The sequence below is a fragment of the Acanthochromis polyacanthus genome, chromosome 22 (assembly GCF_021347895.1).
Source record: "Acanthochromis polyacanthus isolate Apoly-LR-REF ecotype Palm Island chromosome 22, KAUST_Apoly_ChrSc, whole genome shotgun sequence".
Taxonomy (NCBI): domain Eukaryota; kingdom Metazoa; phylum Chordata; class Actinopteri; family Pomacentridae; genus Acanthochromis; species Acanthochromis polyacanthus.
The window spans coordinates 29,331,111-29,348,145 of record NC_067134.1 but is presented as its reverse complement, the minus strand read 5'-3'; the positions used below and the strand labels follow the sequence as shown (position 1 = coordinate 29,348,145).

General features: G+C 43.1%; 3 protein-coding genes across 14 annotated transcripts in view; 2 read left to right on the top strand and 1 right to left on the bottom strand.

Annotated features, from left to right (window-relative positions):
• Positions 1-9,077, top strand: part of LOC110945503 (nucleotide-binding oligomerization domain-containing protein 1-like) — a 98,030-nt gene extending 88,953 nt beyond the window's left edge. For 10 of the 12 annotated variants that reach the window (XM_051942074.1, XM_051942075.1, XM_051942080.1 and 7 more), the window contains 10 exons: positions 1,384-1,625; positions 2,465-2,672; positions 2,970-3,233; positions 3,348-3,602; positions 3,693-3,941; positions 4,090-4,347; positions 5,899-6,201; positions 7,008-7,277; positions 8,327-8,410; positions 8,515-9,076. In XM_051942074.1, the coding sequence (XP_051798034.1) occupies positions 1,384-1,625; positions 2,465-2,672; positions 2,970-3,233; positions 3,348-3,602; positions 3,693-3,941; positions 4,090-4,347; positions 5,899-6,201; positions 7,008-7,277; positions 8,327-8,410; positions 8,515-8,581 (2,200 nt within the window). In that variant the 3' untranslated portion in view covers positions 8,582-9,076. Of the gene's footprint in view, positions 1-1,383; positions 1,626-2,234; positions 2,673-2,969; positions 3,234-3,347; positions 3,603-3,692; positions 3,942-4,089; positions 4,348-5,898; positions 6,202-7,007; positions 7,278-8,326; positions 8,411-8,514 lie in introns of all 12 variants that reach the window. The other 2 variants (XM_051942084.1, XM_051942083.1) reach the window with 2 other exon arrangements.
• Positions 1-17,035, bottom strand: part of LOC110970828 (high affinity cGMP-specific 3',5'-cyclic phosphodiesterase 9A-like) — a gene marked incomplete at its 3' end in the record, with an annotated part of 66,272 nt that overhangs the window by 25,015 nt on the left and 24,222 nt on the right. The window lies entirely within an intron of this gene.
• Positions 9,223-17,035, top strand: part of LOC127531866 (H(+)/Cl(-) exchange transporter 4-like) — a 19,325-nt gene continuing 11,512 nt past the window's right edge. The window contains 9 exon segments of the mRNA XM_051942109.1: positions 9,223-9,425; positions 9,924-10,078; positions 10,357-10,456; positions 11,697-11,884; positions 13,897-14,019; positions 14,290-14,496; positions 14,636-14,716; positions 15,895-16,440; positions 16,654-16,840. Of these exon segments, the coding sequence (XP_051798069.1) occupies positions 9,410-9,425; positions 9,924-10,078; positions 10,357-10,456; positions 11,697-11,884; positions 13,897-14,019; positions 14,290-14,496; positions 14,636-14,716; positions 15,895-16,440; positions 16,654-16,840 (1,603 nt within the window). The 5' untranslated portion in view covers positions 9,223-9,409.

Here is a 17,035-nt window from a genome sequence, read left to right as displayed (position 1 = left end):
TAAAACAGGAATAATCTCTGAGATGTGGCTGTATTTATGCAGCTGAGATCAAATCATCACAAAGTGTTTCCTTCTTTTTCTTGCAGTGTTTATTGGGAGTCATTTGATGATGACATCACCAGGTTCTTGGGGAATCTGTTCTGTGCAGCAGCAGAGAGAGAACAGCAGACAGGAGAGAAGACAGTGGAGCTGTTATTATCAGTGTGCACATACAATAAATTTCCTTTTAGTGACAGATATATGGATGATGATGATTATTCTCAACATCAGTGTAATGCCCTCCTGGATCTGTTCTCCCATCTGAAGGACTGTGAGACTAAAACAGGTCTGAGAGTCCTTCCATCATTACAGTCAGTTTTCCATTCTGGTCCTCCAGTCTGGTTCATAAACCTCTCAGAGAGAAATACCTCCATCCTCCTGGAAGTGCTGAAACTCCAATCAGAAAAGAAACACGTGAAGCTGACAGGCTGTTCAGATGAAGAGAGTGAAGTGAGGAGTTTCCTGCAGTGTCTGCCTTATATCTCACAGCTCAGGTAAATCATTTGTTCTTTACATGATTCACTGCTTAAAATGAGAAATCCAGGGAATTCTAACTTTATTGTTCTAAATATTCCTGTGATCTTTCTTTGTCATCAGGATTACATTCTTTGATTGTGACTTTCTTCATAATGGTCATATTTCAGTTCTATTTCATCTCTGGCCCATTTCAAATATAGTTGTATCAGAGTACACCACTATATTTATGTCTTTATTTTAGTTGTCTTTGAATGTCAGACTTTATATCCGTGTGTGGTCAGATTAGATTGAGATTTTTGTTGTCATGTCTTTTGGTCCTTGATTTAAATCAGTTGTGTTTTCATTCAGTAGGAAGTTTCAGTGTTTTCAGTCATTACTCCACTACATCATGTGTTCAGACACTCACTCATATTTTTAATCATCAGAACAGCAGCATGAAGCCTAACAGGCAGCTGAACTCCATTAAGATCACTGACTGATGACAGTTAGCAGAGAAAAAGAATGTAAACACAGCTTTTTAATTGGAAATATGTAACTAACAGTTTAGAACCATGGGAGAGTTTTGTGTCTGTTTGAAAATACTGTAATGATGTGAATAATAATAATGAGACTGTAAGTCAGTGACATTAATGCAGTCGTTGTTCCCTTTTGATAAAACCTGGTGATAAAATAAAAACAAAAAGTACAACAGTAGAAGGTCTGAAAGTTTAAAGTGATATTTTGAATATCTCAGCAGCTTCCAAACATAAAAACTCCCATAAACCATCTATTACTGCACTGATAAAACAGGAATAATCTCTGAGATGTGGCTGTATTTATGCAGCTGAGATAAAATCATCACAAAGTGTTTCCTTCTTTTTCTTGCAGTGTTTCTTTCTGGTCATTTGATGGTGACTTCACCAGGTTCTTGGGGAATCTGTTCTGTGCAGCAGCAGAGAGAGAACAGCAGACAGGAGAGAAGACAGTGGAGCTGTTATCATCAGTGTGCAGCGATGACACATTTCCTTTTAGTGACAGATATATGGATGATGATGATGATTATTATGAACATCACTGTAATGTCCTCCTGGATCTGTGCTCCCATGTGAAGGACTTTGAGACTAAAACAGGTCTGAGAGTCCTTCCATCATTACAGTCAGTTTTCCAGTCTGGTCCTCCAGTCTGGATCATAAACCTCTCAAAGAGAAACACCTCCATCCTCCTGGAAGTGCTGAAACTCCAATCAGAGAAGAAACAAGTGGAACTGAGAGGCTGTTCAGATGAAGAGAGTGTAGTGAGGAGTTTCCTGCAGTGTCTGCCTTATATCTCACAGCTCAGGTAAATCATTTGTTCTTTACATGATTCACTGCTTACAATGAGAAATCCAGAGAATTGTAACTTTATTGTTCTAAATATTCCTGTGATCTTTGTTTGTCATCAGGATTACATTCTTTGATTGTGCCTTTATTCATAATGGTCATATTTCAGTTCTATTTCATCTCTGGCCCATTTCAAATATAGTTGTATCAGAGTACACCACTATATTTAGTAGAAGTACAACAGTAGAAGGTCTGAAAGTTTAAAGTGATATTTTGAATATCTCAGCAGCTTCCAAACATAAAAACTCCCATAAACCATCTATTACTGCACAGATAAAACAGGAATAATCTCTGAGATGTGGCTGTATTTATGCAGCTGAGATCAAATCATCACAAAGTGTTTCCTTCTTTTTCTTTCAGTGTTCCTATGTGGTCAGTCGATGATGACATCATCAGGTTCTTGGGGAATCTGTTCTGTGCAGCAGCAGAGAGAGAACATCAGACAGGAGAGAAGACAGTGGAGCTGTTATCATCAGTGTGCACGTACAAAACATTTCCTTTGAGTGACAGATATAGGTATGATGCTGAAATTCAGTGTAATGACCTCCTGGATCTGTTCTCCCATGTGAAGGACTGTGAGACTAAATCAGGTCTGAGAGTCCTTCCATCATTACAGTCAGTTTTCCAGTCTGGTCCTCCAGTCTGGTTCATAAACCTCTCAGAGAGAAAGACCTCCATCCTCCTGGAAGTGCTGAAACTCCAATCAGAGAAGAAACAAGTCAAAGTCAGAGGCTGTTCTGACAAAGAGAGTGAAGTGAGGAGTTTCCTGCAGTGTCTGCCTTATATCTCACATTTGAGGTGAGTCAGATGAATCCTCTGGATGTGAAATCATGCAGTACAGCGTTACTTCAGATAGGTTTTTCAACAAATGTAGCTAAGAATAAGCATGTTCTAATAACAAATAAGTCATTGATGGACTAACATGATGTAGATCCAGATGGATGGTGTTTCTCTGTTTCTCTGTGTTGGTTTGATTCATCGCAGCAGAAACTCAGACTGCTGTCATCGCTTGTGTTTACTAATCTGTGGTACATAATACGGTCTGTAATGATGTCATTCAGTCTCTTTTTCCACATCATCTTTGCTGTGTTCCAGCTGTGGTCCAGACTTCTTCCAGAGTGTGTGTTCATCCATCTCTGTCAGATCCAGACAGGAGGTCCAGCAGCTGGTGTCTCTGCTGCAGCTCCTGGACTTCAAGCTGCTGTTAACAAGAACGTTATCCAGGAAGATCTGCTGCTCTGTGGGGAAAGTTCTTCAACGGTGTGGATCTGAAGTGGATCTCACCCTCACAGCAAAGAAGATGTCTGTCAGAAGAGCCTCCCTGCTCTTCAGAAACACAACACACCTGCACAGTCTGAGGTCAACATCTAAACAGTGCTTGTCTCTACTTGTCCTTCAGTGACTTTTACCTTCATCCAGGTTGAATCTTCAGTTATTTATGTTGGATCTTTTGCTCTTCTCTTTGATTTTCAGGCTTTCTAATGCCATGGCCTTGCTCCTGTTTCAGTGGGTCAGAAGAGGCAGACCTTCCCATCCACTGACTATTGAAAAGCTTTCTCTTGAGCCTCAGACATCCCAGCCTTCAGAGAGACTGTTGTTGAAGGTTGTCAGTAGTTTGTCTTCCCTGCTGAGATCCTGTTCAGTCAGAGAGTTGGAGCTCACTGAGTCCTGCATCCCTGTTCAGTGTCTCATTCCACTGCTGCTTCATGATGGACCTCCAACACTCAAGTAAATGTTGTTCCTCACCTTTATGAAGCAAACTAATTGTTTGATGCTTTAAATAAAGAATGAATTCTGTTTTAATGATAAAACCTGCAGACTGAGTGGAGATTACCTGCAGCAGCTGCTGGTCCTCCTCCATGAAGTCCAGGACCAGGACTTGACGTTGTCCTCGTTGAGGAAGCTTGGTGGAGACCTGACCTCCTGCAGCCTGAACTGGGATCTTCTTCACTATCTGCTGCAGCATTCTCCATCTCAGACCTTCACTGTGAACCTGAGGAAGAACCGCTCCTTACAAGAGAGCGTCGCTCGTCTGCTTCCCTTTCTGGACAGGATTGTGTTTAAAAGGTGTCGTTTGGATCTTTATAACCTCTGACCAGAATCTCAGTTTGTCTTCTCGAATTATTTCTTTGTGGTTTGATGTGACTCCTCTTTCATCAGCACTTTCTGAGCTCTTTAAACCAGGTGTCCTTCTAAATGCTCTTTGTGCTTTCAGGCCCAGTCCCAGCTTCGTGATGACTTCCATCACAGAGCTGTACAGAGTCCAGGCCAGTCACATGGTCCCCAGCTTGCTGAGGTCATTGGATCATGTGATCAACCTGAGCTGCAGAGAGCTGGACTCAGTGGACTCTGCTGCTCTGCTCTTCACCCTCAGACACAGTGACGGAGTTAAACTGAACCTCCTCTGGACCTCCATCCCAGAGGAGGGAACACGGTCCATCCTCTCTGTGCTGGACAGAGTTTGTCAGCTCAGGTCAGATATCAGTGCTGGTTTCCAGCGTCTCACTGCCGTCCAACACACAGGACAGGATCCAGCTGCCTCAGTATTAATGCAGCACTGATGGTTCTGCCTTCATTTCATTATCCAGCAGTTTATAATAATACCACTGTTTTCATTTCAGTAGTGACTGAAATACTTTGTTTACATGTTTAAATCCCTCTTTGGTCGTTGATGAAACCCTGAAAAAATCATTTCTGGATCAGAATTACATATTTACAGTTTTTCTATGAAAATAATTCATGACTTAAAATGTCTTAGATGTAACTCTGCGCTCTACATTTGGTCTTTGACTGCTGATTCTAGCATAAAAACTACATGTGAACATGTTTACCAGGTTAAAAAATAGATTTTTACCAGAGGAGATCTTTAAATAATGTCTAAGATAACTGCAGTCCGCTCGCCTAGCCACGCTACACCCATGTTTCTGACGGCACAAGGGTCTAGGGAAGCTTGACAGGGAGGGAGGCGAGCTAAAAGGTTGTCTATCAAATCCCTCTGCAGCAATTGGGTAGGTATACAACCAATCAGCGCAACGAATAGGCTGATGTAGTTCCGAGAGCACCGGCGGATTGTGGCTAAGTCCCATTAGCTTCCCAACCAGCGGAGCCAACTGGTATATTAAGGATTTGCCATATCCCGTCGGCATAAGTCCAAATACGTCTTTCTTCTCAATGAAACACTTCAGTGCCGTCCTTTGTTTATCTTTCAAGTTGAATTTTAGCTTCAAATCTTAAGGGCTGTGGCCAAAGCCGAGTCCAAAGATAACTGTTTATTGTGCGCCGGTTGTTTCTGTCAGAATCGTCACGCCTCTGTCGTCACTTAGTTACGCCCGCCTTCTGACTCTACACTTCATGGTGATTGGTCCGGCCAGTTTTAGGAGAATTCAGCCTCGAGCCTTATGGAGGGTAACTAGACCCACCCTGGCAGAGAATTAAATTCGTTGCCGTGGGTTGTCTAGCGCGGCTAGGCTAACAGTCTGCTGCTATACAAGAAAACAAGCTGCCATGACTGTGGAGGTGTTTTACTGTTTGTAATCACAATATAATTAGATTCTACTTTCTGATGAACTGTGTCTTCATTAGATATAATTAAATATGAAATATAGTCACAGATAAACTGTGTAATTTAGACATGTGAAGTTTAATTGAACAAAAAGACACCGTGACACCTTTTTCCTGCTTTACCTTTGTAAGCGGCTGACTGGTCTGTATGATGGGAACAGTCCACCTGAACCTGAAAATTCTAATTAACCTGACAGTTTGTTTGCAGCCTGTCAGATTGTGTCCCTGCTTGTATTTTCTGACCCATCAGGTGTATTTCAGTGACGTCGTTGTGATTCCAGATGTTTAACTTGATGGATTTAATGGACAGACTTACGGAAATAAATCTATGCTGTTAAAAAAGAAATTTCTTTTTGCATTTCTGTTGTGTATTTTGTGTGTTTTCTTTGTGTATTAAAATATAACATGAAGTGTAAAAGCAGTAGTTATTATCTGTGTATTAACTGTTGAAGTTCTTGTTCAGTGTTGACAGGAATCAGCTGCTGAGGTTCATCCACTGCTGTGCTGCCTCTGACGGCCAGCAGGAGGCAGCGTCCGGCCTGCTGAGGACTCTGCAGCAGCGCTTGGATCTGTCCTGTGGGTCCTGTGTGGATCTACCAGAGGAGGATCAGCCTGAGCCTCTGAGTCTGACTGCTGATGACTGCAGGGCCGCATCCATGGTCCTGAAACACTGCAGCCGGGACACTCAGCTCCTCCTGCAGGACTGTGAGGTGGAGGACGGAGGACTGGACCTGCTGTTTGCTGTCCTGGACAGGGTCCGCCTCAGGTGGGACAGAGCCCAGAATGAGATAAAGCAGAGAGTGTAGTGGATACAAATGTCTTCACAAATTATGTCTATTGTCTCAATTTTAGGTTCCACATCAGTGAAAAATCTACTCAGTTAAAGATAATAGTTGCAGCAGTCTCACCAAGGAAAAACAGAGAAGAGTCTTGGAGCAATCTTCAGATTCAACAATAAAGTGTTTATTCTGTGCAGCACAGGTCCAAACACTCTGAGATACCCCGGGGTAAATCTGACTCTGCCCTCTGATGCCCTGTCTTTTATACTTTTCTGGTTCTGGGGTTTCCACGCCCCAGGTCCATCCTATTTTTTAGTGTGAACATCACACCTTTCTTGACACTATTATATCATTTATTCAGTTTTTAATAGTGACTGGGACTCCTGGTGTTTTCCTCAAAAAAACAATAGTAGAGCAGAGTCAGCAGGAGGGGGCCAATTCCCTCCCACTGTCTCCCTGTCAACCAATCAGAACCTTTATTTACCACGAGGCATCTCATTCAGACAAGTTCTTTATACTCTTTACACCTCAGCATATCTGCCCAAGGTACACCTCCTTGTCCCCTCTGCAGCAGGCAGACTGATCTTCTCATATCATGCTGACTATCTCTAGATCTGAACCTTGAGCTGTGGCGCAGTTTAAATTCTCCCCTCACTGCAGTGCAGCACTTTAATTTTAAGTTTAATTCACCATTTTTTCACCAGTTTATTTCCCATTCTTCAACAAGAGAAGCTCGCTGTCCTTCATGTTGGACGTCCTGACGCTCGCTCTTTGCTCTGTTTGTCCTGTTCAGAGTCAGTCAAAGTGTCCTCCTCCAGCTGCTGTCCCTGCTTCCCGTCCACTCTGAGAGGGACACGGTGAGACGGGCCCAGTCCCTGTGTGGAGCTCTGGGTGGAGAGCTGGACCTGAGTCACAGCACACTGGACCAGAGGGTCTGTGGAGGTCTGGTCCAGATGCTGGACTCCTGTGAAGGACTGACGGAGCTGGACCTCAGTCACTGTCAGCTCAGCGACCAGCTGCTGCTGCCCCTCATCACACATCTGCACAAAGTCCAGGTCCTGGAGTGAGTCTCAGACCGCTTCCTTCAGTGGGAGGCCAAACTCAGCATCAGCCTGTTCCATCTGTTCTTATTGATGTTTATTCTAAATACTCTATGAACCCTCTGAACTTCAGGCAGCTCCTGGGTGTTTCTGCTGCCATCAGTATAAAGTCCTGCTCCTCTATGGAACCAGAACAACGTCACTGGAAGGAGACGGAGCTCAGAATGACTTTCATGCAGGACAGCAGACTTACAGTTTCTCTACCTTTAAAAAAGGAAAAAGCAAACATAGATTCTTTGATTATTGATTTTATAAAGTAATAAATAGAATCAGAGTCTCCAGTATTTTTCTAAATGTCAACAAGTTTTAACAGTTCTATAAAAATGAACGTATCTCCACCAGCTGCTCTTCTGTTCTCTGTTTCTGATCCACGCTGCAGTCATTTATTGATCCACTCCTTTTATTTTGCTCTGTGGAAACACTGCCTGCAGTTCAACTGAAGCTCTGAACTTTAGTCACAGCTGAGTCAGTCCGTCGTGGTTTCTCTGTTGGACTGAGGAGACCAGAACTTGTAGTTTTTTTACAGAATCAGGAGCAGACAGTTTGTTTTTTGGTGAAGAGAACAAACTGGTTTTTCATCAATATCATGATTTTAATGTCATTTTCATCATCTATCAGTCACAGCGTTTAAAATCTGACGGTTCTCTCTGTTTTTCCAGTTTCTGACTCTGATAAATGGCGTCATTTAGTCGTTTTTTTCAGAGATCTGGTCACCCAGCAGCAGGTTTCAGGTTCAGAGGGTTCAGATACAGTCCTTCAGCTAAAGTAGTATTCCACATTTAGGGTGTTTTATTTGAACCCAAACACACCTTCAGCAGCAGATGATGAAGGATTTACAGTCCAGGAGAGAGAATGTGATGTTTAGAGGACAGTCAGGCTGTATTTGTAGGAATTTCGAGCAGAAAAACTGGATCCTGGTGATCCACCGATCTGGTCCTTTTACATTCTCTCAGTAGAACAGAAGATAACGTGGAGTTCTACATGAATGTGACCTGTTGTGTTTGTGTTGCAGTCTGAGCCACAATCAGATCACAGATGCTTCCACAGATGTGCTCCTCCAGCTGCTCTCCATCCACTCCTCCATCCACACTGTGCGGTGAGTTGAGAGAAGCTCAGAGGCTCTCAGAGAAACCAGAGGAGCTGAAGTGATGCTGCTCTTCCTCAATGATGACGTCTGCTCTCTGCTTTGCTGTTTTTCAGACTCTTCGGCAACAAAATCGAGGACAGAAAACCCTTTGAGAAGCACAAGCAGGTTGAAATCTGGTGAAGCAGGCAGGAGGTCATGTGATCATCAGAGGAGCTGTTGGATGTCCTCAATGAAAGCGTTTTCTCCTGGTGATGAGATGAAAATAAGGAGTCCAGTGCAGGAACCAACACTCAGTGATCATCAGAGACATTAGAGTAAACCAGCCTCCATAGTTACCTCCTTAGATTTTCTGTTTTTATGTAATAAATAAGACGACATTTTATCTGGAGGCGACGAGCAGCCAGCAGCTTTTTTAAAACTTTGTGACATATCTATTGTTTAATTGTTTGTTTGGTACCATGCAATGGTCATCTCATGCTCCTACATCTTTAAATTCTTTTTGTATTGTGACAAAGCAAAGAGAGGCCATAACTGTTAATGTGTGAACAGATCAAACTGATGTTTTTTTCTATTTTTATAACTGTGTTTACTCTGGGTTGAAGTGTCAATCATCTATGATTTATGGTCTATCTGCAGTGTTTTTGTGTAAAAGTTTACATATATGTTAATGAAATGAGTAAGAACTATCCTTTAATATATTAGTATTTGTAATATAACTTCATCAAAACATGACTTGTCAACCTGAAGTTTGAGTATTTCTTCCACCGCTGTTTGTTTTTACTTGTCGTGTGAGTCATCTGCTAAATAGACGATCTTTAATTCAGGCTCAACCAACGCGAGATCTCTGAAGTATCGTGAGATCGACCCGTTGAGCACTGACGCCGTCTCCCATCGGTTTATTTGTTTTTTAACTGTGGATATCGTATAAAATGTTCAGTTTACTCGACTGTATATAAAGTGTAATTTTGAAGACGTTTTCCATCCACAGTCGTGAGAACAGGCGGGAACATGGAGGTCGGAGAAGGTAAAAGACGAGCCAGCAGCGTTCAGAGATGCTACGTTAGCTTTAGCTGCTAACGTAAATAAAGGTGCTGCTGCAGTAGGTGGTCTCTGACAGTTATTTTATGCTTTCATTCGCAGCTCTAGAACATGTCTTAGATTAAATGTTTTTGTCTTTGTCAGAAATCCCGCAATGCTGTCATCATTTTTAGTTACCGGTAAACAGAATTTAGCTCTTACATCTCATCTGGTTGACAGCACCTGTGTTCACTGCCTGTAATACAACTCTGATTATATTAATCAGCAAATCAAGTCAGTGTTAATGTAATTCATTACGGTATTTTTTGAGTAATATCGTTTCATCAAACTGTTCTGCTACCATTTAAAACGTTGATAAAGTTTAAAGCTGACAGTTTTCTCCTCCATACCATCTTTAGCTTCCAGGAGTTAAACTGTTTTTGCTTTTTCAAGGTGAAATTGATGACGTTCACAGCTCAGTTTGATGATGTTCTCACCTGGTCAGGTGTCAGCGCTGCCACGCCCACAGAGGAGATGAATGGAGCTGGAAATCTGATGGACTTTCTGGACGAGCCTTTTCCTGACGTGGGGACGTATGAAGATTTCCACACCATCGACTGGCTGAGGGAGAAATCCAGAGACACGGACCGTCACCGCAAAGTTAGTGAAGGTTTTATTTGTACCGTTCACACATAGAAACATGACCTGAAGGCTTCTGGTGTTTCACAAGTCAGGGACAGAGGGTGGGAGACGATGTGTTTACATCACAGCAGAAAATCAGACAGGTGAACTCACTGATGGGTTACTTGTCCTGCTGAGTGACACTCTGAAATAAAAGAGGCCAAAAAAACTGTTTTCCTCAGTCAGAGTTCTGTGTTCTGCTCGTCACAACTTTGCAAATGAACAGTGTATGTGTGTTCTTGTTGTTTGTCCCTTAGATCACCAGTAAGAGCAAAGAGTCCATCTGGGAGCTGATCAAGAGCCTGCTGGACGCCTGGTCAGGATGGGTGGTGATGCTGCTCATCGGCCTGCTCTCAGGTCCGTTTCTGTGGTCAGACTCACTGACAGAACGACTCTGAGGAGCATTTATCTACAATTCTATTTACACCGAGGTCCATCAGGGCTCTGGGGGAGACTTTTCAAAACTGTCAAGTCGAGTCAACTCACTGGTGTTTATTAAACATAATTAAAGCAGCGGCTTCATCAGACTGACAATGTGAAAGAACCTACCGAGTTTAAATATGAGGTGAAGACTCCACTGTGATATGATTTTAGCTACAAACAGTGATAGAAAACACAGCTTCACCTGACTAAATTACACATTAGGTCAGTCCAATCCAGTATTTTTACTGACTGACTGATTCCCAGTGAGCGAGCTTTGCTTCTGTTTTTATTTTTCTGTGCATTATTTATTTCTATTTTTTATTTTTTGTCCTGTTAGTGAGTGTGTAACTCTGCAGAGACAAAATGTGGAAACCTGGCAGTGTCTAGATGCTCACTTTTGTCGTTATTGATGCACGTTTGTGGTGTGGTTTGTGTTTTCATTCATGCTTTCCTGACTAAAATACACAAACTGTGTCATGTCAGAAGTAGGGTCATTAAGTGAGCTAATGCAGTGAATGAAATCCTTCTAAATTCACTGGGTTGTTTCTGAGCCACATGTGCTCCACAGCAGTGTGCCTTATCCCTCAGTTTTCTAGCTCTGGATGCCCTCACACGTTCAAACAGTACGGCTGTTTCTGCAGTTGTGAGGGTTTAGTTTTTCCACAGTTCTGCAGCTCTCAGCGTTGAGGTGAATTAGGTTTCCTGAGCTCCTGCTGCTCACTTTTTACCAACACTACAGAACCTTTCCCACCTAAAGAAGTCATGGAACCCTGGATGTGTTTGTTTTTCTGAATTTAGGAGGATCTGCTTGATTTCCTTGTTCGGTTGTTTTTCTCGCTGCCTCACTGTCAACATGTCAGATTTCTGAACAGATTGAAGGAAAAAGGACACATTTAGCTCAGGACAAAGTGGTCAGATTTTTAGTGTGACTGTGGAAGGAAGGGAATGTTGGTTTCACCTCTGTAGATGAAACTTGGATTGATAGATGTTGAGTCTCTGTGTCAGAGGGTTTATTGAGGCCTTCCACACTGACTCATTTGATTTTGAAACCTTGACAAGAGAGAAGATGAAAGCTAGATAGGATGAGACTGCAGAAAGGTTTTCTGATCCGGTCGGTTCATGGTCTGGGACGAACCTCTGCGTGGCTTCGTTTGACGCCTCCTGCTCTGTTCAGGTACGCTGGCCGGGGTGATCGACCTGGCGGTGGACTGGATGACGGACCTGAAGGAAGGCGTGTGTCTTTCAGCGTTCTGGTACAGCCACGAGCAGTGCTGCTGGACGTCCAACGAGACGACGTTCGACGACCGGGACAAGTGTCCCCAGTGGCAGAAATGGGCCGAGCTGATGACGGGCCACGCTGAGGTCAGATATGGAGTTCTACCTGCTTCTAGTTCAGCTCTAAAAATCTTCAGTTTTATCTCTTATCTGGATTGGCTGCAGGTTTTATGTAGAGATGCTAACCCTCTAAAGCAGTTTGTGTGTGTTTGTTTTATTCACTGTGGGCTCATTTTTCACTGTTCTGCACCTCTACGGAAACAGAAGAACATGAAGAAGCAGAGAGAACTCAGAAATGTGTTTAGTGCAGCATCACCCCAGTGAAACGACAGAAACCAGCAAAAAGAAAGCTCAAGTTGAATTTCTTTTTTTTTTTTTAATATTTTATTTCTTTTTTTTTAATTACAAAAAACAGAAAACAGAGGCCCTCTCTTCAAAAAATAAAAGATGCAGAGAATTAAATACAGAATGACATCAGAGTTTAAAGGGTTGGGATATTACAAAAACAAAACAAAAATAAATAAATATAAAAATAAATAAATAACTAAAATCAAACAAAACAGAAATATATATCGTAGTAAATAAACAAAGTAGAATTTAAATTTAAAAAAACTGAAAATAACAAAGCACACTAGTCAAGAGTCAGGTTGAGTTGGGTCAAGATGTTCTGAACATCTTGAAGTTGGATTTCTTTATTTATTTTACAAAAATTATAAAAGCTGGGAATCAACAAATACAACATTTTTCCACCACAGGTTATTGTGACTCTACCTACTGCAGATATTCTTCTATTTATGCTTATAATTAATTCCTTTTATTGTCTCCTCTCTGCTCTACAACCTGCAGTTTGCCTGAAAAGTCACAGATTTTTTGTTAAATGACTGTTTGATGTAAATGTCCTGTTTCTTGATCTTGGTTCAGTTTTCTGACAGAATGAGACGTCACAGATGAGCTGAAGGACTTTCAGGAAGTAGAAAATGCAGCAATTCTTTCTACTTTTACAGTCTGTGACTCTGATTAATGGTGCAATTTTAGCGAGGAAAGAAAAGAACGCTTTTCAAGTCTGTCGAGATGTTTTGGAGTTCAGGAGGTTAAACAAACTAAATAAAGGCTAATTACAGCAGAATAAAGATCAGGGTTCCTACAGACACTTGTAGCTTTGCTCGTGTGTCCAGCAGTTGGACTGTGAGGAAAAATAATGATTTTACTTCTTAGGCAAATTAAAACAGTGTAAAAGTCCATAAAGAAAACATGTAGATGGTGATAATTTTTCCTTTCATCCTCAGAGAAACTACACCCCCCGTCAAAAGTTTTCGGACACTTCCTCATTCAAATAAAGTAGAACCTGTCCTAAAACTTTTGACAGGGGGTGTATCTACCAAATGTGGTCCACATATGCAGCACATCAGGCTGAACAAAAAAGTCAGTGACAGCCACATTCCAAACCCAACAGGAAGTGAGATATTTTGCGTTGAATGTCAGATTTTGTCCATTTTTCATTTTTTTCTAGAGCGAACTCCTCCTAGGGGGAAACTCCAATTCACCTCAAATTGGGCCAGTACATACAGGAGGCCTTAATGATCCAAAGTTATTAAAATCTTTTTCCAAAGTCAAAGGGCGTGTCCGTGGTGGCCTCTGGAATTTTGATCCTTCGCCATGAAATGTCAAATGCTGTGTAAATGTCCTGAACATGCTCCAATCTGCCTGAAACTTTACATGTATGATCAGAGTCCTGCCCTGATCACATCCATATGATGAAATAAAAGTTGTAGAACAGGTTCTACTTTATTTGAATGAGACAGTGTCCTAAACCTTTTAACAGGGGGTGTACGTGTTCTTCTAAAACTGAGATCTTCATGTTCAGCTTCTCTCCATCACCTTTGTACTGCCTTCTATTTACTTTATATGTCCGATGCCAGAACTGACATTTAGGCTCAAAAAGAGCTTTAAATGCCCCACAGTAAAACAAACACATTTCTTTAACTGTGTTCTGTTCGTGTTAAAGGAACAAATCAGGATTGAAAGAAGTGTGAAGTGTGGACTGTTTGCAGACCAGATCAGTGTTTCTGTGGCTCATAAATGCGACTCTGTTCTTTCAGGGGGCTGGAGCGTACGTGTTGAACTACTTCCTCTACATTCTCTGGGCTCTGCTCTTCTCCTTCCTGGCCGTTTCGCTGGTCCGAGTGTTCGCTCCGTACGCCTGTGGATCAGGAATCCCTGAGGTAACATCAGGACTGATTGAAGTTTAAACAGGAGCGTACGTTCTGTGGATTCATTAAAGTAGATCACTGCTGTGTCAATCAAAGAGGTGAAGACAGACTTTAACATTGGTGTGATGGAATAAATATGAATCTGAGCTCAGTGTTAAAGTTTTAGATGAGGAACAAAAGCATGATTTTTTTACACGACTTTGTGACGTTCTATGACCTCACTGATTAGCCTGCAGCCCTCATCGCTGTCTTTGTCTTTTTGCTGTTTGTGGTTTTGTGCAGATCAAGACGATCCTCAGCGGCTTCATCATCCGGGGTTATCTGGGGAAGTGGACCCTGCTGATCAAGACGGTGACCCTGGTGCTGGCGGTGTCGTCGGGTCTCAGTCTGGGGAAGGAGGGTCCTCTGGTCCACGTGGCCTGCTGCTGTGGGAACTTATTCTGTAGCCTCTTCTCCAAATACAGCAAGAACGAGGGCAAGCGGAGGGAGGTGAGTGGCTAGCATCGGGCTGCCTGCACAGAAAGTCAGACTATGTATGGTGTCTGCTGTTTGCAGAGAACACATTAAATGGAACTGACCAATAGGAAACAGCAGCGTTGTTCTTATGTTTCTGGTTTGTGTCCTTCAGGTGCTGTCAGCAGCAGCAGCAGCTGGAGTGTCGGTGGCCTTTGGAGCGCCCATCGGAGGAGTTCTGTTCAGTCTGGAAGAGGTTGGTTTGAAACACGCCAGCTTCATTTCTTCACTCACACACGTTTCTGCTTCATTTGTGCTCCTTCTGATCATTTCTTCCAGCCTCATCTGGATGCAGAATGCTTTGCCTCTTTCCTCCTTAAACAGCTCTTTAATTTTATCTTCCTCACGTCCAAAAATATCTCCTCTTTCTAAAATGTTTCATTCATAAGTGTCCTTACTTTTCAAAATAAAGGTCCTCGCTTCTGCACAGTGGACAGTGGTTAGCACTGTCGCCTTGCAGCAAGAAGATCCCCGGTTCAAATCCCAGCCTGGGATCTTTCTGCATGGAGTTTGCATGTTCTCCCTGTGCATGTGTGGGTTTTCTCCGGGTACTCCGGCTTCCTCCCACAGTCCAAAAACATGCTGAGGTTAATTGGTTACTCTAAATTGTCCGTAGGTGTGAATGTGAGTGTGATTGTGTGTCTGTATATGTAGCCCTGTGACAGACTGGTGACCTGTCCAGGGTGTCCCCTGCCTTCACCCGAGTCAGCTGGGATAGACTCCAGCACCCCCCATGACCCTAGTGAGGATAAAGCGGTGTATAGAGGATGGATAGAGAATGGATGAATGGATGGATGGATGTCCTCACTTTCCAAAAAATGTCCTTATTAAAATAATAAATGGGATATTCTTTTTTAGACCGTTAATGTCAGCAAAAGTTCACACCACACAGTGAAAAGGCTTTTAGTCATTATGCTACAGTTTGAGCTTCTGATTTTCCCTAAATGTTTCTGTTATTAACAGTAAACTAAACACAGCTCTTTTTACCACTGCTTTTAACTAATGAGTTTTATTTTGTAGGGTCCTTTCTAAACTGGCTTCACTTTTTATTCCCTCAGTTTGAATTCACTTCTTTTCTGTTTTATCTTCTGCATGTTTTTATTTTTCCAACTTTCTGTCCTTTACTGCAGTTTTAATCAATCAGTTCTAAATAATCATTTTTTTCTTACAGTTCACACACTTTCACGTGTTTTCACTTTCTCACCTTTGCCTGTAAATCACTTTGAATAAATTAAATTGGTTACTTCCTTCAGGAAAGTCTTAGTTTGATCTGAACATGGTCTGCTGCTGCCTTCATGTTCTTTCTGTCTTCTTTCTCTCTCAGAAACACTCTGTCGTCTCTCTAACGTCGTCGGTCCTTCCTCTTTCCTGCAGGTCAGTTATTATTTCCCCCTAAAGACTCTGTGGCGTTCGTTCTTCGCCGCTCTGGTCGCTGCCTTCACGCTGCGCTCCATCAACCCGTTTGGAAACAGCCGGCTGGTGCTGTTCTACGTGGAGTACCACACTCCGTGGTACATGGCCGAGCTGGTTCCCTTCATCCTGCTGGGCGTGTTCGGCGGCCTCTGGGGGACGCTCTTCATCCGGGCCAACATCGCCTGGTGCCGGCGGAGGAAGACCACCCAGCTGGGGAAGTACCCGGTGCTGGAGGTGATCGCGGTGACGGGCATCACCGCCGTGCTGGCGTACCCCAACCCCTACACCCGCCGCAGCACCAGCGAGCTCATCTCGGAGCTCTTCAACGACTGCGGCGCTCTGGAGTCGTCTCAGCTCTGCGACTACATCAACAACTCCAACATGAGCCGGCCGGTAGACGACATCCCAGACCGACCGGCGGGGCCCGGGGTCTACAACGCCCTGTGGCAGCTCGCCCTGGCCCTCATCTTCAAAATCGTCATCACCATCTTCACCTTCGGCATGAAGGTCAGTAGGAGGAAGATGAAGAAGAAGACGTTTGTTTTTTACCATTTCTGCAGAATTAAAGCGTCAGACTCGACTGAATGATGTTTGCTGAGTATCGGCCTCATTGGAAGCTTTAAATCTTTGGTCTAGTTCTGGTTTTTGTTTATTATTTTATTTATTGTTTTATTTTTCGTCCGTTCTCTGACCAGACTCCTGCCTCTGTCTGCTCCTCAGATCCCCTCAGGTCTCTTCATTCCCAGCATGGCCGTAGGAGCGATCGCCGGGCGGATCGTCGGGATCGCCGTGGAGCAGATGGCGTACCACCACCACGACTGGATCATCTTCAAGAACTGGTGCCGACCCGGCGCCGACTGCGTCACCCCTGGACTGTACGCCATGGTGGGAGCTGCTGCCTGTCTGGGTGAGCAGAGTCAGGCTTTAGCTGAGGGAACGATAGGTGGGATTCTTCCTCTACACACTGAGGTTATTCAGGGATGGAGAACGAGATGAGGCCTAAAATTTAAGTGATTTCAGTGACACTAATTCCATGTTTCTAAATGAAAACAGTCATGAATAAAGAAAGGAGACAATTTAAATAGATGGAATATGATTTAAA